Source organism: Geotrypetes seraphini, chromosome 10, assembly GCF_902459505.1.
Source record: "Geotrypetes seraphini chromosome 10, aGeoSer1.1, whole genome shotgun sequence".
Taxonomy (NCBI): domain Eukaryota; kingdom Metazoa; phylum Chordata; class Amphibia; order Gymnophiona; family Dermophiidae; genus Geotrypetes; species Geotrypetes seraphini.
In genome coordinates this window covers 49,526,577-49,550,423 of record NC_047093.1, presented here as the reverse complement: position 1 = coordinate 49,550,423, position 23,847 = coordinate 49,526,577, and the positions used below count along the sequence as shown (strand labels likewise).

The window sequence follows — 23,847 nt, the reverse complement described above, 5'->3', positions numbered from 1 at the left end:
GAAGGATACAGACAGCGGCCAAGGAGAGAGAGATAAAGAAACACAGACAGACAGACACATCTATTCTAGCGTGAAGTGCTCATCAAAAGAACAACCGCAAAGATCAGTTTCTAGAAAAATGCATTAACAAATAACTGTGTTTTTAATAGTTTTCTGAAATTACCCTTGTCATACAATAAGAACTCTCCCCAAGAACATTTGACCTTGGTGATAACTTTGGCACATCAAACAGATAAAAAGACTAGAGGAGGGATACTGCTGCTGGCACTTCAGCAGGACAGTAACCCGAAACAAAACTTGAAGTGTCCAGAACTGTCAGTTCTGTCTGCTAGGAAGCAGGCGTGGGGGCCTGTACTGGAAGGTAGTGTGTCTCATAAACCCAAAAGTCACCAGTTTTTCTGTCAATGGAGAAGGTAGCTACACAGCCATGAAAGAAATCAGAGGGATAGCTATAAAAGTACCCTGTGCAGCCCCTTGCTGGCCACATTGCAATATCAAAGCTAGATGTAAAACCAAGGTGGATTAAAAAAAAAAAAAAAAAAAAAAAAGATGAATTTTTTTTTTTTAATAAAATGCTATTTTGAGGAAAAAAAAAATCTAAGGATAGTTTTCTATTTAAGATACATGAAGATTAGGTACTTACCTCAATCTTCTTTCTGTTAACACAGCATGCAAGTTCTCAGAGCTGATAATTTCATCCTTCTGCAGTCAACTCGCATGTATGGAATAAACATTCTTCAGTTACGCAGCACCCTCTTCAGTTTATACCAAAGCAAATCAAACAGCACTAAACAGAGAAATAAGAAGGGGGAATGGGCAATCTCTCCACTATGGGGAAGATTCTCAAAACCCACTGTGCCTTTAATGATAATCGCTAAACTGGTTCAGCCGGTTTAGTGTGGAAGTATTCTACTGGCCAATTCTCAAAAGGGCTCACTGTGGTCTTTTCTGAGCTTCTTGGCAGACTCTTACTCTGCCAAGTAAATGTATTACAATGAGGTCATTAATATTTAAATGAGCATTCCAGGTGATTCCCTAACCTCACTGTCCTACATTTGTGGGCAAAATTTTCTGGCAGGTCTGAGCTGATGTAGCCTTACATTCTGGTCAGTACCCGAGTGCAGGCATTGATAGGAAAGTAAGACTTGACAGCTCAGACCTGCCAGAAAACTCTGCCCTGTCCCCCTGACCACCGCCCCACTCCATCCTGCTGCCAATAATTCCTACCCCCCCCACCTCCCTTGGCAGGATGCTCACTCCCTCCTGCTACCGGTGAAGTCCACTCACCCCACCCCTGACAACATCCCCAGCAGGAGGGATGCCCATTCCCTCCTGTTGCCGGTGATGCTTGCCTCCCTGCTCCCCCGACACCCCCATACCTCTCAATCCAAGGCCAGCCGTAGGGATGCCTACTCCCTCCGGCTGGCAGGACCACCACTTCAAAATGGTGGGCCTTCCCCTCCCTGGTGCACTGGAGTGGGGCTGGAGAGGGCAAAGGGTGGGTGAAGAGGCTATAAAATAAACCTGCCAAGATGTTTGAAAAAAACCACTCAATTGGGCAGGAAAAGCAAATTGAATCGAAAAATCGATTCAACAGGCTGAATTGAATTGCCTTTGCCTTGGAAGGACGGCTTTCCTAAAAGACTTTCCACATTAAATTGATGAAGAGAGAAAGACATTCCAGGTAGCGCAGAGTCACCCAAAGATGACTCTAATTTGTCTCTCTTGGGCTCCATGGTTTCTGCACGTCTAGGACGATCATTGTTTCTAGGGCCAGAAAAGAGAATTGTCCAAACCACTGGGCTAGCTGCCTATCCTCAGTCCAAGAGCATAAAGGAGAGGCTAAACTGGACGCTCCCACCTCTCCTACACGTGGCACAAGGATGCTCCTGAGGCACACAATTTACCATCCCAATAGCTTTTGAGGCAAAACTTGCAGATTTGGAGCTGCAGGAAACTTTAGAAAAAAAAAGGATTACTAAAATTCAAGATGGCCACCATCAGGATTTTGGCACTGAAAAACAAAATTACAGCAAAAATTTGTGAAATTAAGATTTTGGGGGCGGGGGAGACATAGGGGGAACAAGCACAGACTACTGAAAACTGCAATTCTGATTCCCCCCGTCACAGGTTGCAACAACCTTACTCACTGTGTCCTAAGCTGGGAATGTGCAGCAGCCTGCCTCAGCTCTTAACAGTAGCTGAAATTGAGAAGAAATCACTGCCTCATCCAGAATGTCTCTCCAACACCGAATCTTCAGGCTACCGTTCAGACACAGTGTCTGACTGAACCCCCACCCCCGCAGACTGACGGATAGGCAAAAACGCAGACAGCACCCCGCATGACACCACTGAGGCTCCTATGGATGCCCAACAGCCTGCACTCAAACCTCTGCCAAGCAGTAAGTGAGCCACGTTAATCAGCGACAGTCACAAGCTCCAAAAATACTTCTGCAGGCTAGCTAACAAGTACCACAAGGGATTCACTTGTCAGCTGCAGACCACAGTCTGCTTCTTCTCCATGCAGGTAGAGCTGGACCCACAAACAGGGCATTTCCCCCCCTCCCCAAAGAAAACCGAAAATAACTCGAAGAAAATAAAGAAAAAAGCAGAGCAGAACAGAAGCACTCCTTCCGGTTCATGTGCAAAAGGGAAAAACTGTAGATGGTAGTAGAGGTCTCTGTGAAATAGGATGGTTAGAGAAAAAAATCCGGAGTGGATTCCATCTGCAGAGGCTCATGGCCTGGGGGAGATAACCCACTTATCCAGAATGACACACCTACTGATTGCATTGGAAATATCAATAGCTTGTTGAAGCAGCAGGAAAATGAGGCAGAGCTGATTGTTCAATTTGTATTTGTATTGCTCTGTTTGTCACTTACTGTGCAACTGAAAATTAAGTTTAGGCTAGAAATGCACTGTTTTTACACTATCCTTGAGTGTAGGAGCCATCAGTGAAACATTCAGAAGTTCAGAAATAAACCAGACACTCACAGCTCTATTCAAAACCTCCTTCAAGATTTTTCAATCCTCTCACCTTCTGATATATTCGGTTTTGTTGCTGAAATGGGAAGCTGAAGCACAGGGGGTTCCCTGTGAAACCTACAGGTGGTGGTCCCAAAAGTGAACGTTGTGAAGCCTGAGGGAAAAACTGCTGCAGTACTGGAGAAGCTATGTTTAATCCTTGAAAGTTACCTGCAGAAACAGTTTGTAATGTAATTTGTTTCAGATCTCATTCTCTGCCAAGTATTATGCACTTTACAATAAAAACAAGCCCAATTCCAGAAATTCAACATATCCAGTGACTAATTTAGCTGCTAGACTTATTAACACTGGGCAAAATGTAAATGTTTCAAGATTCTGCAAAATGTCAAAATGTTATCAATTCCACATAATTTATAAGATGAATTTAAAAAAAATAATAATGTAACGAACATTATTTCTTATGAAGATGAACAGCTGACAAGGATGAAAACTGCAAAAGCCCCTATTGTGAAGACCAACTAGATATATATTTAATTTTGCAAACTAGTATAGCTTCCTTTATATAGACTCTTGAGCACTAAACAACGGATTTAATCTTGCAATATGATTCATCTGGAAGCCAGAGCAAATCATGGAAAACCTGCGACACTCCTGCTTATTACCCTTCAAAAACCTGGCTACTGTGTTTCAAATAAGATGAATCCTTTTGAGACTATTTTTAGTTAACCTAGAGTATAATGAATTACAAAAGTCAAAATCAGTAAAGTTGCAAGTAATATGTCTTGCCTTCTAATTTTCTTTCCTTTTTCCCCCATAGACCAGTTCAGAACTTGTGGGTTGTGTCCACTGACTAGCAGGTAGAGACTGAGAACATTGAATTTTGGCCCATCCTATTAAGAGCACTGTGCAGCTCCAGCTTCCTCAGTGGAAAAGTTTCCACAACAGTAGCAAGTCTTCATTCTTTCTTATGCACCCTTTAAACAATATAATCTAACAATAAAAGAAAAATCTCTGAAATAAAACTAACCAGAAGGGGAACGTGAACTCTGAATGGAGAAGACCATGTAGAAATATAAAACAGGTGCTCTCTTAATCAGTCAGAGTGAGTATCTAACAGGTCTGTTGAGACTAAAGGAAAGAAAAGTGGTAGCACTATAGAAATGATTACTAGTAGTAGTACTATTAAAACTAGCATGCAAGAGTTAAATTTCTCCTTCCTCAGTGTCCTCAACAGACCAGTCCACAATTTGCAGGATGCAGTAAAGCTGTTCTTAAATTGGGAAGGATCCAGAAACCCCTGCCCTGATTACTGAAGCTTCAAAGGAAGTTTCTTCCTTAGTGATAAAATCTAGTCTGCAAAATAGAAGAGGCGAAAAGGAAGGGAGATGGGAATGAATCATTTCTTCGCAGTCTTCGCAATGAATCATTTCTTCGCAGGGCAGTGGACCCTGAACGTGACTGACACGAAGCCGTCCCTCCAACATCAGCTCTGATGTCAGGGGAAGATTTCTGGTTTGTGTGGCGTGCTGCAGGCAGGAAAAGAAGACGAGCCTCTCGGCTCGAGCTGCCTCCAACCCCTGCTGTTACCGGTATCTGGACTCAAACGTGGGAGGCAAACACGGGACACAGAAGGGGGGGAGAGAGTGTGTTTTTGGACACAGAAGGCATGAACTTGGGAGAGAGGATGGAGGAAGGGAAGGAAAGAGATGTTGAGGTGGAGGGGAGAATACAAAGGGAGAATTGGGTGTGGGTGTGTCAGTGAGAGGAAAAGAGAAATGGTCGTGTTCATGGGGAATGGGAGAAAGAGGAGAATTTTAGGGAGGAAGTGAGGTACAGATGATAGGAAAGAGAAAGATGAGAGGGAGAAATGTTGTGGTGGAAAGGAAAAACAGTTGGACAGATTGAAAGCGATGCAAGAGGGAGGAATGTAGGACTTAGTGGTGAAGGGAATGGAGGGAGAGATGTGGCATGGTGCTGGACAGGGGTAATAGAAGGAGAAATGTTGGGCATGCGGCTGGTGGGCAGGGGCGAAAGACAATCACATGGTCCGGGAAATGAGAGAGGATAAATACTGGAGCATGGTAGGAGGAACCAATGGACACAGCAACAGAAGAATTTACAGAAGATGGGAAAATGGAAAAAAGAAGCTGGGACCAACTTGATGGAAAAATAAGTCTCCAGACAACCAAGGTAAAACATGGAATTTATTGACTAAAATATGTTAGCGTTGGGAAATGTATATAGCAGATGTCTTTGTATTGTGTTCAAATGGAAATGCATTTCTGGTTTTATTTCTACAGTGTTGAAGTATTTGCTGACCCTTGCTGTGGCTGGTGGGAATTCCCAAGCACTGCCAACAGAGGACCTCCTCTAGAGACAGCCAGAACTTCCCTCCACCAAGTGCAGCAGTCGCTGGCAGCATCCATGAGCTACTGAGGTGCCAGCATCTGTGACTCAGGGATGCTACTGCTGCCTGCCAAGATTGGCAAAAGGGACCCCTGGCCAACTACAGAGGAAGTCCTCAGCTGACAGCTTGGAGGTCCTCATCAGCTGAGTATTTATATTTTATATTTACATTAAAGGCTCTGGTAAAAACCTGTTTACAAAGTATGTATTCTTTCCAATTAATATTTCCAAATTAATAAAGTGTCTTTGCTTATTTGTAAATGGGTCTCTACTAGAGCTTTTAATTCAGTAGCATAATTAAATGAAATAACTACTTCTAAAGTTTATAGGGACGGGCGAGGACGGAAGAGAAGGGATTTGATTCTACCAGGGATGGCGGGGACAGGTTTGATTTCTGTCCCTGTGCAACTCTCTACGACAGACCCAATGTACTCTCGATGGGCTTTCACCTCTCTGTGTTTATTGGATCAGGTCTGGCGTGATGGAAGGATACAATCATTTGGGGAGTTACAAGGATAATTTGGGCTGGCAAAAAAAGATGCTTTTCATTATTGGCAAATATGTGATTTTTACCATGCATAAAAGCTGGATAGAGCTTAATCTTGTGGAAATTCCATATGAAATGACTCTATTGACTGGCCATTTTACATTAGTCAACTCCAGTGTCATGTTATATTGGGCGATAGGAGCGGATTTTGGGGCGTTCCTTTAGTTTAGTTTAAATCATATTTATTAAAGATCAGTATACTAGAATACAAATATAGACTAGAAAAATCTATATCAACCAGAAACAGAATAATCAACTATAGGCAGCAATTATCAGCATCAACAAAACTTTTACAAAAACTTTCTACATTCTCCAACCCATTCACCCCTACTGCCCTCTCTCCCACCCACCCTCAAACTATCCCAAATTCCCATTTCCCCATCCCAACTCCCTAACCTCCCAGCAACAAGAAAATCATGATGCCCACCCCAATCTAGAAGCTTCAAAGGAACTGGACTCTTACGTTCCCTAGAAGTAACAATACCCATCCCCTCCAGGACACTCCTTTAATGAACCGGTCTGGCGCAGGAACTTTCAATATCTGCTAAGAATATCAATGGCAACTCCACTAGAGGAGAATGAATAAAAACTTTTTTACCAATGATATTACACACCAGACTGACTACTTAAACTTTATAAAGTGAGAACTGGGATGTGCTGGTGCAACTGTGACCAAAATGGATCATTTGTTCACATTTGGTGGGAGTACCCAATTGTTACTCCTTTTTGGGAGGCACTTGTACTTAATTTAAGGAAATGTGTGCCATTGCATTACCCCACAACTGTGGAAGGGTGCCTACCGTATATATTCAAATATAAACAGAGGAACCTTTTTCCCCCAAAAAAGGAGGGAAAAAAAGGTTGACTCAAATATAAACTGGGGATGGGGTGGGTGGGTGTGTTAATTTTCAAGTGCAGTGCCTTGCCAGGCTCGTTCCCCTTCTCTCCCTGCTCTGCCAGACTCTGCATCCAGCCCCCTTACTCCCTCCCTCCCCTGCCAGTCGCTGCACCCAGCCCTCCTCTCTCCCTGTCAGGTTCTGTACCCTGTCCTCCCTCATCCTGATGCCATGCAAGTCTCCACTGGACCTGCCGTAAGTCCTGGTGGTCCAGGACAGCAAGGATCCCTCCCGCCTCCTATCCCAGCCAATTCTAAGAACTTTTACCTCCCTCCTCTCTCCCCCACATACTTTTGGAATCCCTGGTTGGTTCAGTGGTGAACTGCAGCAGGAGTGACCTTTCTTTGCTCCTGCCCATGCAGAGCCACTAGCTAATTGGCTGCCATGAACTTCTAGGTACAATGGGGCACTTCTGGTGCCTCCTTGCCTATTAACATAGGCCACTGCTGTTGGATTGTCCAAGAAGACTCAGATTGCCTTGCTTTCCATAGACTTCTCCAGTGCCTGAAGCCCTAGTCGAATGGCCCCGAGTTCTAGGTGATTTATGGACCACTTCTGCTGAGCCAGTGTCCAACGACCCTGAACTGGGTGTCCATTGCATAGACCACACCCCTCCAAACTGTACAGGCTGGCACAGGTCATCAGTATCTCCCAGGAGGAAATGCGAAGATGCATGCCCCTGGAGAGGACAACTGCCTGATGCCACCACCGCAGCCTGCTGTTCACTGCAGGTAACCATGGTAGTAGTTGCTGAAGCAAGTCCGTCTAAGGAGGCCAACAAGGGAGGAGGTGGTTTTTGAGGTGCTTCATGTGCGCTCTCACCCACGGGACCACTTTTATGGCTATTGCCATCAACCCCAGGATCTGAAAGTATTGCCATGCCATGGGAGTTGACCTCAGCAGCAGATCCAACACTGGCATGAAATCTGACTTTCCATCCATCCTCACAGTCTATGTCAGACTGAACCTCCTGGTCCAAGCCTATGCCCTCATCTGGCTGGGGTGCATGCTGAGGGAAGCTGCCCTGTGCCACCGCTTCTGGTGTGCTGCATGCAGACACTCAGGAACCTCAGCAGTTCAAATAGGCGTTCACATGAGGCTCACAAAATCCGGGGTAAAGCGTTGTACTGGGGGTCTTGAGGACCCTGGCAGGGGCCCTCTTCCAGTCATCCTGAACTCTGTAGCCCCCATGTATCTACACTTGATCACTGCAGCTTTGCAGAGCTCTGGAAAGGGTCTCTTCCCCTGGAAATGCACTTCCTGTAGATTCCCAGCCCTGAAGGACTCGAAGGAGGCTGAGCCCAAGTTTCCCGCCCCTCCCCTGCGCACTCTGCTACATGTAGGACATGGACACTCAGCTGGCCTCTAGTGCAAACTTGGCATGATATAAGGGTAGGAAGGCCTGAGGGGTCCATATTCCTATCGACTTTTAAGCAAAATTGAGGAGTTTTCAGGCAGATGGAGGCTTTAGGAAAAAGATCATTTAAACTCCAAGATGGCCACCACCAGCAAAATCACGCCAAAAATGGCCAATGGAGACTTCCCTAAAAGACAAAAGACGCAGGGAAAGGTGTTTTAGAGGAGAGGGACCTAGGTTCTGGGTGCAGAAACCTTCAAATTCAACTTTTGAAGACCACCCCCCTCCCTCTCGATTTTCCTCATAGGCTATAATAGCCTTACTCATTGTGCCATGTGGTGCCTGCCAGTTTCAGTATAGGATTTCAGAAAGAACAAATGGAAAAGAACTCTGCCTCACAGATTCATTGAATGAACCTGGTCTTCGGACTGCCAGTCGGACCGAGGTTGGACTGAACCTGAACCCCTGGAAAACCCAAAATGGGGGAGGACCAAGCAGTCGGCCCACTATTAATCCCAACCAAGCCAAGAAGGAGCCAAACAGCCTGCACTGAAGCTTCAGAATAAATCAGGCATGCAAGTATCTACACAGTGGACGGCCCCTGAGTTTCAAAAATACAAAAGCTGGCTGGCTAACTAGGTGTTCCCGAAGGCCTATGGTCCTGTTAGCAGCAGACTTCCGAAGTGCAAGTCTGCACCTTCTCCCAAGCAGAAGTCCCAAAAAGTGGGAACAGAGCATCCAATTGAATACTTAGAAAAAAATATACCCCAAAATAATAAAATTGCAGAGCAGAACAGAAACACTTCTAAGCAACTTGCTTGCACAAAACAAACTGAGGGGGAAGAAGCAGCTCCCTGAGAAGAAGGTGGAGTTGAACAAGATGATTGACAGTTTTCTGCAAGCAATTTGCGGGTTCAGATGCAAAACCCTATGATTCAGGACTACTAGAAAATCTATTTACCCATCTACATCAACTGCTAAGCTCTACAGTCCCTTCCTCTCCCTTAGAAATCCTCCTCACTTTCTCATGCTTTCGTTCATACATTCCTATCATACCTTGCATGTGTTGCCGGAGTAGAGTTTGTTGCAGTACAGGGTTGGAATTGAGAAGTGTCATTTGGTTTGTATTTTGTAAATTAAGAAGCTGCCGTGGTTGATGTACTGGCTGCAAAACCCTGTGCAAAAAAATGGCAGAAGAGGGAAAACAATAAGAAACTTATAATGTATAATATGATTCAACTTAAAACAGAGGAAGGAAGTTTATCTCCCACCAAGGGATGCTGTAGGAAAGCATAACTGCTGCATTTAAGCAATGGTAGTGAACATCTGTCCTGACACCCCCCCCCCCCAACAGCAGTCATGTTCCATCTCATCACAGGATAATTCATACATCCTCCCATGCTCTTTTACCGGGCTCCATGCTGCTGGGCTGGTTGCTGAGGCTGCAGGATTTGCTGGAGGCGGAGCAGCTGCTGCTGCTGCAGCAGTGGGTTAAACATTTCTCTTAGGACAATGAGTAGCAACCTGTGGAGATCAGCAGAAAGAGTGAAAACTTTGATTCCCCATAATATTATCCTCCCCCCATCTCAGAACCCCGTCTCCCTAGCATCAGCACCACCAATAAACTTTCTCTCAGCCAAACATCACCAACCACCCCACCCATTATCCAACATTCCCCCTTTTCCACTGCTAACACAATCATCTGTGCCTCACTCCCTGTTAATTTTATTAGCATTTGCAACACAAGTTGTCACATAATACAGTGACAACTTTATTAGTGGTCAAGGCGGAAAGTAAATAAGAATATTTAGTGGTCAAGGCGGAAAGTAAATACAGGAAGGACGGACTCCACCTCAGCAGAGACGGAACGAGGCTACTTGCAAGCAACATCAAGAAAGAAGTTGAGAAGTTTTTAAACTAGGAAGAAGAGGAAAAGCCGACAGTCGAACGAGAGAACTGGGAACCGGTATACCCAGAGGATACCGTGCAGGAAGGTAGAGGGGAAGACTCACAAGAGGATACCGTGCAGGAAGATATAGGGGAAGGCCCACCGGATCACAAGCAAGACAGATTGAAAGGGACACAAGTGGGAAGGAAATGCAAGAAAGGAACGGGTCGTAAACTCAAGTGTATGTACATGAATGCAAGGAGCCTAAGAAATAAGATGGGTGACTTAGAAGCTATGGCACAAAAAGATAACGTTGACATCATCGGCATCACAGAAACATGGTGGACTGAGGAAAATGTCTGGGACATTGTGCTACCAGGATACAAACTATACCGCAGAGACAAAGTGGTGCAAAAAGGTGGGGGCATTGCCATATACGTCAAAGAAGGAATTGAATCTACTGGAGAGAACACACCACAACTGACGGATAAGTTAGAGTCTCTATGGATCAAAATTCCTGGAATAAATGGACTGGAAATGAAGATTGGCATCTAACTACCGACCTCCAGGGCAGTCCGAAGAAATTGATGGGGAAATGACAGACGAGATTAAATGCAACTGCAAGGGAGGCAAAGCAGTTATCATGGGTGACTTCAACTGTCCGGGGATAGACTGGGACCTATGCACCTCTGGCTGCACTAGGGAGACCAAGTTCCTGGATACTGTAGGCGATTGCTTCCTGGAACAACTCATCAAGGAAAATGCGAGAGGAAATACAATTCTGGACTTAATTCTAAATGAACTGCGAGGACCAGCACAATATGTAGAAGTAGAAGGTGCGCTGGGAAGCAGCAATCACAATATGATCTGCTTCGATCTGGATGCAGGTGAGAAACATCGATCCAAAACGACGGCCACGGCACTGAACTTCCAAAAAGGGAATTACGAAGGGATGAGACTCATGGTTGGGAAGAAGATTAAGAAAAGAATAAGCACTGTAAGGGACCTGGGGAGAGGAAGAAGCGATATGGATTGCTCTGAAAAGAGAAGATGGAACTTCTATCTACGTGGGTGTAGTCTACAGACCTCCGACTCAATCGCAGCAAATTGATAAGGATCTGATTGTGGATATCCAAAAGTTTGGAAGGAAAGAGGAGGTTCTGCTGTTGGGAGATTTCAACCTGCCGGATGCGGACTGGAATGTTCCGTCTGCGGAATCGGAAAGAAGTAGGGAGATTGTGGATGCCTTTCAAGAGGCTCTGCTCAGACAAATGGTGACGGAACCCACAAGGGAAAAAGTGATATTAGATCTGGTCCTCACAAATGGAGAGAGTATCTCTAATGTTCGAGTGGGTGCTCACCTGGGTAGTAGCGATCATCAAACGGTTTGGTTTGATATAACGGCTAAAGTGGAGAGCAGCCACACGATACTTAAAGTCCTAGATTTCAAACGTACGGACTTTAATCCAATGGGAAAGTACCTGAAGAAAGAGCTGTTAGGATGGGAGGACATAAGAGAAGTGGAAAGACAGTGGTCTAAGCTGAAAGGAGCGATAAAAATGGCTACGGACCTTTATGTGAAGAAAATCAATAAAAACAAGAGAAAAAGGAAGCCGATATGGTCCTCCAACCTAGTGGCTGAGAAAATAAAGGCGAAAGAGTTGGCGTTCATGAAATATAAAAAAACCCAAGAAGAGGAGAGCAGAAAGGACTACAGGGTGAAACTGAAAGAAGCCAAGAGAGAGATACGTTTGGCGAAGGCACAGGCGGAAGAACAAATGGCTAAAAATGTAAAAAAGGGAGATAAAAATTTTTTCAGATATATTAGTGAAAGGAGGAAGATAAAAAATGGAATTGCTAGGCTAAAAGATGCTGGGAACAAATATGTGGAGAGTGATGAGGAGAAAGCAAATGTGCTAAACAAATACTTCTGTTCTGTGTTCACAGAAGAAAATCCTGGAGAAGGACCGAGATTGTCCGGCAAAGTTACACGAGAAAATGGAGTAGATTCTGCGCCGTTCACGGAGGAGGGTGTTTATGAGCAACTTGAAAAACTGAAGGTGGACAAAGCGATGGGTCCAGACGGGATCCATCCCAGGATACTAAGGGAACTCAGAGAGGTTCTGGCGAGTCCTATTAAAGACTTGTTCAACAAATCTCTGGAGATGGGAGTGATTCCTGGGGATTGGAGGAGAGCGGATGTGGTCCCTATTCATAAAAGTGGTCACAAGGATGAAGCAGGAAACTACAGGCCGGTGAGCCTCACTTCAGTTGTTGGAAAAATAATGGAAGTGTTGCTGAAAGAAAGGATAGTGTATTTCCTTGAATCTAATGGGTTACAGGATCTGAGGCAACATGGCTTTACAAAAGGTAAATCGTGCCAAACGAACCTGATTGAATTTTTTGATTGGGTGACCAGAGAGCTGGATCGAGGACATATGCTAGATGTAATTTACTTGGATTTCAGCAAAGCCTTTGATACAGTTCCTCATAAGAGGCTGTTGAACAAACTTGAAGGGCTGAAGTTAGGACCCAAAGTGGTGAACTGGTTCAGAAACTGGCTGTCGGACAGACGCCAGAGGGTGGTGGTTAATGGAAGTCGCTCGAAGGAAGGAAAGGTGACTAGTGGAGTCCCTCAGGGTTCGGTGCTGGGGCCAATCCTGTTCAATATGTATGTAAGTGACATTGCTGAAGGGTTAGAAGGAAAAGTGTGCCTTTTTGCAGATGATACCAAGATTTGTAACAGAGTAGACACCGAAGAGGGAGTGGAAAATATGAAAAAGGATCTGCAAAAGTTAGAGGAATGGTCTAATGCCTGGCAACTAAAATTCAATGCAAAGAAATGCAGAGTAATGCATTTGGGGATTAATAATAGGAAGGAACCGTATATGCTGGGAGGAGAGAAGCTGATATGCACGGACGGGGAGAGGGACCTTGGGGTGATAGTGTCCGAAGATCTAAAGGCGAAAAAACAGTGTGACAAGGCAGTGGCTGCTGCCAGAAGGATTCTGGGCTGTATAAAGAGAGGCGTAGTCAGTAGAAGGAAGAAGGTGTTGATGCCCCTGTACAGGTCATTGGTGAGGCCCCACTTGGAGTATTGTGTTCAGTTTTGGAGACCGTATCTGGCAAAAGACGTAAGAAGACTTGAGGCGGTCCAGAGGAGGGCGACGAAAATGATAGGAGGCTTGCGCCAGAAGACGTATGAGGAGAGACTGGAAGCCCTGAATATGTATACCCTAGAGGAAAGGAGAGACAGGGGAGATATGATTCAGACTTTCAAATACTTAAAGGGTATTAACGTAGAACAAAATCTTTTCCAGAGAAAGGAAAATGGTAAAACCAGAGGACATAATTTGAGGTTGAGGGGTGGTAGATTCAGGGGCAATGTTAGGAAATTCTACTTTACGGAGAGGGTGGTGGATGCCTGGAATGTGCTCCCGAGAGAGGTGGTGGAGAGTAAAACTGTGACTGAGTTCAAAGAAGCGTGGGATGAACACAGAAGATTTAGAATCAGAAAATAATATTAAAGATTGAACTAGGCCAGTTACTGGGCAGACTTGTACGGTCTGTGTCTGTGCATGGCCGTTTGGAGGAGGATGGGCAATGGCTGGGAGGGTATAGATGGGCTGGAGTAAATCTTAACAGAGATTTCGGCAGTTGGAACCCAAGCACAGTACCGGGTAAAGCTTTGGATTCTCGCCCAGAAATAGCTAAGAAGAAAAAAAAAAAAAAATTTAAATTGAATCAGGTTGGGCAGACTGGATGGACCATTCGGGTCTTTATCTGCCGTCATCTACTATGTTAAAACACTAGAGCAAACTTGGTCCCTTTTTAAGGACACAGTCACCAAGGCACAAAATCTATATATACCACGTAACAACAAAGGATCCAAGACGAAAAAGAACCGGCATGGCTCACTGTAGAGGTGAACGAAGCGATTAGAGACAAGAAAACTTCATTTAAGGAATGTAAAAGGTCAAAAACAGATGAGAACTGGAATAAGCACAAACAACATTAATGCAGGTGCCATAAGGTGGTAAAAGGGGCCAAAAGAGACTACAAGGAAAAAATTGCCAAAGAGGCGAAAAACTTCAAGCCGTTCTTTCAATATATTAAGGAGAAACAACCCGCGAGGGAAGTGGTGGGGTCGTTGGATGACCGTGGAATAAAGGGAGTGCTAAAGGAGGACAAAGAAATCACCAACAAACTGAACACATTTTTTGCGTCTGTATTTACCAAAGAGGATATATACAGCTTACCGGAACCCATCAGACTATATACTGGAAACCAAGACGGGAAACTGACAGGGTTGACAGTCAATCTAGAAGAGGTATACAAGCAGATTGATAGACTTAAGAGCGATAAATCCCCAGGGTCCATCCGAGGGTCATCAAGGAACTGAAAAGGACTATAGCTGAACTGCTTCAGTCAATAGCCAATCTGTCAATCAGATCGGGAAAGATTCCGGAAGACTGGAAGTTGGCGAATGTTACGCCGATCTTCAAAAAAGGTTCGAGGAGAGATCCGGGAAACTACAGACCGGTGAGTCTGACCTCGATACCGGGAAAGATGGTAGAGGCGCTGATAAAGGATCGCATCATTGATCACCTTGACGGACACGGTCTGATGAGGACCAGCCAGCACAGTTTCAGTAAAGGCAGATCCTGCCTGACAAACTTGCTGCACTTCTTCGAGGGAGTAAACAGGTGGATAGACAAGAGCGACCCGGTCGACATTGTATATCTGGATTTTCAGAAGGCGGCTGACAAAGTTCTACATGAACGACTACTTCAGAAAATTGCATGCCATGGAATCGAGGGTGAAATACTCACGTGGATTAAAAACTGACTGGAGCATAGGAAAAAGAGAGTGGGGGTAAATGGACAATTCTCAGACTGGAAGAGCGTCACCAGCGGGGTGCCGCAGGGCTCGTTGCTTGAACCTGTGCTCTTCAACATCTTTATAAACGATCTGGACATTGGTATGACAAGCGAGGTGATTAAATTTGCGGACGATACAAAGTTATACAGAGTAGTGAAGACATAGGGGGATTGTGAAGATCTGCAACATGACATAATCAAGCTCGAGAAATGTGCATCGACATGGCAGATAAGGTTCAATGTGGATAAGTGCAAAGTGATGCATGTCGGGAACAAAAATGTCATGCACGAATACAGGATGTCTGGGGCGGTACTTGGAGAAACCTCCCAGGAAAGGGACTTGGGAGTTCTGATTGACAAGTCGATGAAGCCATCTGCACAATGCACTGCAGCGGCGAAAAGGGCGAACAGAATGCTAGGAATGATCAAGAAGGGGATCACGAACAGATCATAGAAGGTTATCATGCTGCTGAACCGGGCCATGGTGCGCCCTCACCTGGAGTACTGCATCCAGCACTGGTCGCAGTACATGAAGAAGGACACGGTACTACTCGAAAGGGTCCAGAGAAGAACGACTAAAATGGTTAAGGGGATGGAGGAGTTGCCGTACAGTGAGAGATTAAAGAAACTGGGCCTCTTCTCCCTTGAAAAGAGGAGACTGAGAGGGGACATGATAGAAACATTCAAGATATTGAAGGGAATAGACTTAGTAGATAAAGACAGGTTGTTCACCCTCTCCAAGGTAGGGAGAACGAGAGGGCACTCTCTAAAGTTAAAAGGGGATAGATTCCGTACAAACATAAGGAAGTTCTTCTTCACCCAAAGAGTGATGAAAAACTGGACCGCTCTTCTGGAGGCTGTTATAGGGGAAAACACCCTCCAGGAATTCAAGACAAAGTTGGACAAGTTCATGCTAAACTGGTGAGACTGGATTCATTTGGAGCATTGGTCTTGACCTTGGGGCTGCCGCGTGAGCGGACTGGGGCAGGATGGACCATTGTTCTGACCCAGCAGTGGCAATTCTTAAATAAAATAAACTTATACTGTATACAAAGAACAAAAACAAGAATTTACAGGTTCTGACACTAGTCTGTATTGTCCCTTGTCAAGTTGCATTTCTCACCTATTGTATCTTGTTAACAGATCACCAACATTATTGTATACCCATTTTATCATCTATTCCTATCCCACCCTGCTCAGAGCTGCATCACCCACATGCTAACAGTACCAGCCCATCCCTCCCCTTTCTAACTTAAGAGACTCCCTGCTTTCCAAACAGCATCACTCATCCTGCCCTCCACATTTCATAAAGGACCTCTTGTGCCTTCCCACCCATTACCAGAACTATTTTCCCCTCCCACCTAGCTTTTATGCTTCCTCACCTCATTTTACCACCAGCTCCTTTCGTGGCCACTAATACCTATCCCAGAGTCCATTCCACATTCAAGAGTACCACTCATGTTTACCAACTCAGGGCCAGATTCTCCAAGCCCCTGAATCCTTCTTCCCTCTACCCCCAACAGCTAACTTTGCACAGTCTAAGTCTAAGATTCATCCATCCCCCTCCCCTCGCCCCTGAAACTAACGGTACAACTAATCCTTCCCCATGCATGCCACTACCAAACACGTCTCCCCACCACTAAAAGCACAGAGTCACACAGATTTTATTCTAGTCGGTCCAACATGTATCCTTCCTGTCCGCGATCCGGCCCTCCTCCTCAACATCCTACCATCAAACTCATACCTGAAGTCACCCACATCCCACCTTGCCGGAAACAGGAACTTGAACCAGAGAAGGGCAGGACGCTGGAGATTTGATAGGTTGCGTCAGAGGGGGGCGGGACCCCGGATGAGGAAAGCTATAGCGCCTGTAGCGGCCGATTTCAAAGTCAAACCGGGGGTAGTGTGCTACACGTTTCTCCGTGGACAGCAGGATACAACGGCTACTCTTGTGGTTGACGTCACAGCTGACGGCACCGATCGGCCCTTGTTATGGAGGTCAGAAGACTTTTAAATGGGTCCTCTGAGCATGCACATTCGAATCCCGCCAGTGAAGGTATAAAGCCGACTTCATCTCAGGGTAGGGCTGCGTGGCTGTTGTATCCGGCTGTCTACGGATATTGGGCAAGCAGGATAACAACACCCACACGTGTGGGGCCCTCCCAAGCTGAGGGTTGCAACAGGAATTACAAAAACATGCATCAACATAACAGAAAGAATAGGGGGCAGCCCATACAGCCTTCCTCTTTCCCCCCCATCTCCCAGCTCATGCAGCCCCTCCCTCCCCACCTACTCCCAAATGGTGCAGCAGCCTCCCTCACCACTTACCTCCCTTACCACCCCTAAGTCCATGCAGCCTCCCTCTGTCCTTCCCCTCCCATCCTCCAGCCTGTGCAGCAGCCTCCCTCATTCCCTCCCCTCCCATACCTCCAGCCTATGAGCAGTCTCTCGCCTTCTGAGTTAGTGCACCAGCCTCTCTCTTTCCCTCCCTTACCACCCCCATCCCATGCAGCCGCCCTCTTTCCCTCCCATCCCCCATCCTATGCAGCAACTTCTTTCTTTCCTTCCCTCCCTTCCTCCCCACCTCCTCCCAAACGGTGCAGCAGCCTCTCTCCCTCCCTCACCACCCCAGCCCATGCAGCCTCCCTCTTTCCCTCCTCTCCCATCCCCCAGCCCGTGCAGCAGCCTCCCTCTTTCCCTCCCATCCCCCAGCTCACACAGCAGCTTCTCTCTTTCCCTTCCTCCCCACCTACTCCCAAATGATGCAGCAGCCTCTCTCCCTCCCTCACCACCCCCAGCCCAAGTCGCAGCCTCTCTCCCTCCCTTCCCATCCCACTAGCCCATGCAGCCTTCCTCTTTCCCTCTCTTCCCACACCCCCAACCTGTGCAGCAACCTCTCTATTTCCCACCATCCCTATCCACCCCCAGCCTGTACAACATTTTTGTTTCTCTTCAGGTCACTGGCAGTGGTTCACCCAAAAAGCCTTCCCTCTGACACAAGATGCAAACACATCAGAGGAAAGGCTTCCAGGTCAACTACCGGCAGCATGTAGGAATCGCTGCCTACAGCTGCTAAGTGGACATGCCAGGCCCACTTCACATCTGTGCCCCTGCCTCAAACATTAACTGAATTTATTATAGCATTAACAAATAAAGAATCAGAAAAGAATGGTTTATCAATACAATAAGGTTTTGTAAACATGAGAGGTGCAGATCATGTGACTACTTGGCAAACATCTACCAGTGAAACAGAATGTGTCATAGACATGGCCCTGGAGCATTCATAACAGATGCAAATGATAATAAATATGAGGAGGTGCTGAAAAGGCTCAGCCCAACCAACTTTCTAAATTCTGAGCATCATTTTGCCACTGTAGCTGAAAAGAGTGTTATTTTATTTTGCAAAGACCCAATTTGCAGATTCATAATGCTATGTTTTGACATTGTTTCAGATCATTGATTGAACCAGGTCAATGAAAAGTGTGGAATTTTCAAGTGTGAAACTCCGAGCTGTCATAAAGTTCCTATTCCTGCAGAAGAAAACTCCAAAGGAAATCCATGGATGTATGATGCAAACAATGAGTGACAAATGCCCATCATATACCACAGTAAAGAAGTGGTATGTAAACTTTCAGTGTGGAGATTTTAAGACAGAAGATGCAGCAAGGTCTGGGAGGCCTCAAACGGCGTCAACTCCTGAAATTGTTAACCATGTCCATGACCTTATTTTGTTAGATCAGCGAATATTGGCTAAAACAATTGCTGAGAAACACTACAGATATCCAGAGAACAAGTTGGGTTTATAATCCACAAGCAGCTGGATATGCAGAAGTTAATATAACGGACTTAAACACTAGTAGAAAATATTAGCCCTGCACGATCAAATTCAATTTTGAATAATGTGGAGAAAGACAAGAGTCTTTTTTCTGCCGACTGCTGTGGTGATTACAAAATAATTGATGGGATTTGAATGTGTAGCACTAGACAGGAACTACTGCGCATGCTCAAAAGACCCATTTAAAAGTTTTCTGAGCTCTATGACAAGGGCTGATCAGCGCCATCAGCTGTGACATTGCCCATATGTGTGGCTGTAGTTATCCTGCGTATCCAAAAGTAGTAGCAGTCCTCATTCTCAGGCCAGTAGCATCAGCAGTAACTTGATCTACTGGCACATGCATATGGTAACCTCCACATGCAGCCAGATCCCTCATGTACTGATAGATCAAATGACCTCTGAAGTCACTGGCCCTTGCATGTATTCTTTCCAATTAATATTTTCAAATTAATAAAGTGTCTTTGTTTATTTGGAAATATTAATTGGGAAGGCTACATAGTTTGTAAATGGGTCTCTGCCAGATCCTCTAATGCAATAGTTCTTAAATCTGTCCTGGGGGACCCAAGCCAGCTGGATTTTCAAGATATCCCTAATGAATATGCATGAGGCAGATTTGCATATTGTGGACAATACACTGAAACCTGCCCAATGTGTGGAGACGGCCATAAAAGTAAACAAGATGCTAGGAATTATTAGAAAAGGGATGGTAAACAAGACTAAGAATGTTATAATACCTCTGTGTTGTTCAATGGTGCGACCTCACCTTGAGTATTGCGTTCAGTTCTGGTTTCCTTATCTCTAGAAAAGGTTCAAAGAAGAACGACCAAGATCATATAGGGAATGGAACTCCTCTCATATGAGGAAAGACTAAAAAGGTTAGGGCTCTTCAGCTTGGAAAAGAGACAGCTGAAGGGAGATATGATCAAAGTCTACCAAACCCTGAGTGATGTAGAACGGGTACAAGTGGATCCATTTTTTATTGCATCAAGATTTACAAAGACTAGGGGATACTCGATGAAGTTACAGAGTAATACTTTTAAAACCAATAGGAGGAAATATTTTGTCACTCAGAGAATAGTTAAGCTCTGGAATGCATTGCCAGAGGATGTGGTAAGAGCGGTTAATGTAGCTGGTTTTAAAAAAGGTTTGGACAAGTTCCTGGAGGTAAAGTCCATAAACTACTCTTGAGACAGACATGGGAGAAGCCACTGCTTGCCCTGGATTGGTGGCATGGAATACTGCTACTATTTGGGGTATTGCCAGGTACTTGTGTCTTAGATTGGCCTCCATGAAGACAGGATACTGGGCTAGATGGACCATTGGTCTGATCCAGCAAGGCTATTCTTATGTTCTTATTAAGTACTCTTTGCTATATGGAAGTAAGGTATTTCAGACAGAGGTTCCCTTGCTCAATACTTGTAAATCCAGTCAGAAGACATCAGTAGTATTGCAGCCTGGTCTGATTTGAAGGATTTTAATTTTTATCAGACTGAACAGTCCACTTCCTACTATTGCAGTTGTTGAATGCCTTTTTACCTATGCTGGATTAATGAATGACTCACAAGTTAATGACAGTCATTTTCAAAATTTAGTTTTACTAAAAGCAAAGTGGTTTGAATTGTAGAGCAATAAAGTTATTGGGATAAAAACATTAACAGTAGTTGTAGTACTTGTACTTTTTACTCAAAAAGTATTATATTAGGCAATAACTTTATTACTTTCACTTAAGTAGATTTTTTCATGTGTTCTCTTTACTATACTTTTACTTAAGTATTAAAATATACATTTATTTGTACCTTTAAGGACATTGACGTAGTACTTTGAACAACTCTGTCTGTAATTTGCTTTGTTGCAATGTACAATAAAATTACACTGATGCCTTCAAATACTGTACTCCTGAATACCACAACAAAACTACCCACCAGCAGGGATCTCAAAGTCCCTCCTTGAGGGCCGCAATCCAGTCGGGTTTTCAGGATTTCCCCAATGAATATGCATTGAAAGCAGTGCATGCACATAGATCTCATGCATATTCATTGGGGAAATCGTGAAAACTCGACTGGATTGCGGCCCTCAAGGAGGGACTTTGAGACCCCTGCGACCAGAGCAAGTACATATGAACATTCCACAACTCTTCTTGTGGGTCTCCATTGGCTTCTTGTCATTTTGTAGAATTTGCTCTGACCCTTCTTTGGGAGAATAGAGCATTTTATTCAGGGTCTTCCTTTGCTCTCAGTGTGTGGATCAATTGGCATTTCTATTACCGCATGTTAGATCACCTTTAGATATTTTGCACTTCTGTTCTGAAATCCTTTATGTGGCACCTTAAGTGAGATTACTAGGTCCCATTTCAAGGCTGGCCTTAAAACTTACCTACTGAAATCTTTATTGAGATGTGACATATGCCACTGGGTACTTCAGCTCCAAGTTATAGGCTGCTGCTGTCTCCCTTTCCTGACTGCTTTTTGGTAATTTACAATGTGAACTGCTTTACTCTGTTCCTGTTTAACAGTTTAGTTTATTCAGTCTCTTGATATACCAAACACTGAGATGAGGATGTCAGTGTATTGTCCATAATAATTCCAAAATCCTTTTCCTACTGGCAATACTAATGTAATCCAACCCTTACTCCTGGCAGAATTCTGCGCTACTGCTCAGAATCTTGACAGTGTTAGCTTCTTTGGGTAGTGGTATCGGCAGCGATTCCCACGCTTTGCCTGCTGCTAACCTAGAAGTCTCTCCACAGCAGAGAGGAGGCTTCCGGGTTACTGGCAGACAGTGTGTGAGAATTGCTGCCGATATTGCAACCCAAAGAAACAAGCCTTAGAGTACAGAGGAGAGGAGGAAGGAAAGTTGGTTGCACATGTGGAGTGGAGGAGTGAGAGGAAGGAAAGATGCTGGCATAGGGGGAGGAGGGGAACACATGCATGATGTGGGGAGAAGATGAAACTTCACATGATAAATGGAGGGGAGGAAGGGAGAGAGAATGCATGGTGAGCAGGGTAGGATTAACGAATAGGCCAAGTAGGCACACGCTTAGGGCCCGATGAAGGAAGGTATTTTTTTTTTTTCAAATGGCGATGGGCCCTCCCAGCATCGATCGGCAATGTGCCCCCCCCTGATTGACAACACGGGCCCCCCCCAATCGATCGGCAACGGACCCCCATCGACAGAAAGTAAGATGAGCAAGGAACGCGGGTAAGAAAGGCAACACCAACTGTAATTTTCCAAGCGGTGCTGCTTGCCCAAAGCTTTCCTCTGACACAGCTTCCTGATTTCGCTGGGGTGCGTCAGAATGGGGAAGGGGGCCCTAGGGGCCCTCAAAGAATTAATCCTGCCCTGATGGTGAGGATAGAGAGGTTTGACTCGGCATAAGGGAGGGAAAGAGAGGTGTTAGACATGGGGGTGGATAAGAGGAAGGAAGGGAGAGATATACGAGGTGGAGGGGGAGAAGGAGGGAGAAATTGGATTCAGGAGCAGAATACAGTGATGGAGAACTGCCTGACAATGGGAGTGAGGAAGAGAGTGAGAAAAATGCTGAACCATGAGGGAGAGTGCTAGAGGATGGTGCCGGGATATGAACTTCGGATTCCTAAACCATGGGGAAGCGCTACAAGGACTTCAGGGACCAGACGGACTCCATCTGACCAGTAGGGGTAAGAACGTCTTTGGACACCGACTAGCCCGCCTGCTTCACAGGGCTTTAAACTAGGTAAGTCGGGGGAGGGTACCCATTCACATATTAGTGCAGAAAGGAATTATCCTGATGAGGTGAGTCGAAACTCCGCTTCCATGTCCAAGGTAAGTACCCACATTGCAAACAGTTCTTTGGGAGTCACACCGACTCGGGTAGGATACGCCTCACAGGGACTTAGCAAACACAAGATATGGAGGGCCATGTATGTCAATGCACACAGTTTAGGTAACAAAATTCTAGAATTGGAGGCTGAAATAAGGAATGCCGACCTAGATGTGGTGGCAATATCTGAAACTTGGTTCACGGACTCACATGGGTGAGATATGGCTATACCGGGCTACAATCTACTTCGTCAGGACAGAGAGGGCAGGTTAGGAGGGGGGGTAGCTCTATACATTAAAGAGGACATCAAAACCACCAGGATCACAGATGTCAAGTACACCGGGGAGTCCCTCTGGGTAAACCTGGCAAGAGGCAGAGAAAAATGCCTGTATCTAGGTGTGGTATACAGACCCCCAAGACAACTAGAAGACATGGACGCAGAATTAATTGAAGACATAGAGAATATCACTCTACGAGGAGAAGCTGTACTGCTAGGGGACTTCAATATGCCTGATGCAGACTGGAACTCATTTTCAGCGACAACCAGCGGTAGCAGGAGGCTCTTAACCTCCATAAAGGGAGCACGTCTCAAACAAATGGTAACGGAGCCCACTAGGGCCCAGGCGATCCTCGACCTGGTACTCACCAACGGGGAAAGCGTCTCAGAGGTCTCAGTAGGAGATACGCTATCCTCCAGCGACCACAACATAGTATGGTTCAACCTTAGGAAAGGCTTCCCTAGATCAAACACGAAAACAAAGGTGCTCAATTTCCGGGGCACAGACTTCGCACGCATGGGAGATTTCGTCCATCAGACGCTGCAGGACCAAGCGGAGACCGATGATGTAGAAGCTAAGTGGTTAACACTGAAATCAACCATACATGAAGCAACTAGCCGCTTCATAAAATCAGTAAATAAACGACAAAGAAACAATAAACCCCAATGGTTCACTGCGGAGATCTCACACCTCATTAAGGAGAAGAAAAAAGCGTTTCTCTCCTACAAGCGCACGGAGAAAAGAGAGGCAAAAGTAGAATATAGGACCAGGTCTACAGCGGTCAAAATGGCAGTTAGGGAGGCAAAACTTCGAGTGGAAGAAATTCTGGCAAAAAACATTAAAAAGGGGGACAAATCCTTCTTCAGTTATATTAGTGACAGAAAAAGGAACACAGGCGGGATAGTACACCTTAGAAGACCGGACGGAAGTTACGTGGAAGCAGATTCCGATAAAGCCGAACTACTGAATGAATACT

At 45.3% G+C, this 23,847-nt stretch overlaps 1 protein-coding gene across 4 annotated transcripts in view; it reads right to left on the bottom strand.

Annotated features, from left to right (window-relative positions):
- Window positions 1-17,312, bottom strand: part of CIZ1 (CDKN1A interacting zinc finger protein 1) — a 65,886-nt gene extending 48,574 nt beyond the window's left edge. The window contains exons 1-4 of one of the 4 annotated variants that reach the window (XR_004540861.1): window positions 16,342-16,453; window positions 9,602-9,715; window positions 9,248-9,366; window positions 3,038-3,195 (exon numbers count right to left, since the gene is read on the bottom strand). Coding sequence is in view for 3 of the 4 variants with exons in the window: in XM_033960847.1 (XP_033816738.1) it covers window positions 3,038-3,195; window positions 9,248-9,366; window positions 9,602-9,715; window positions 16,342-16,346 (396 nt within the window). In the remaining variant the exon portion in view is untranslated. Of the gene's footprint in view, window positions 1-3,037; window positions 3,196-9,247; window positions 9,367-9,601; window positions 9,716-16,341; window positions 16,454-16,703; window positions 17,049-17,287 lie in introns of those variants that run through there. The other 3 variants (XM_033960849.1, XM_033960848.1, XM_033960847.1) reach the window with 3 other exon arrangements.
- Between the last annotated feature and the right edge of the window lie 6,535 nt (window positions 17,313-23,847).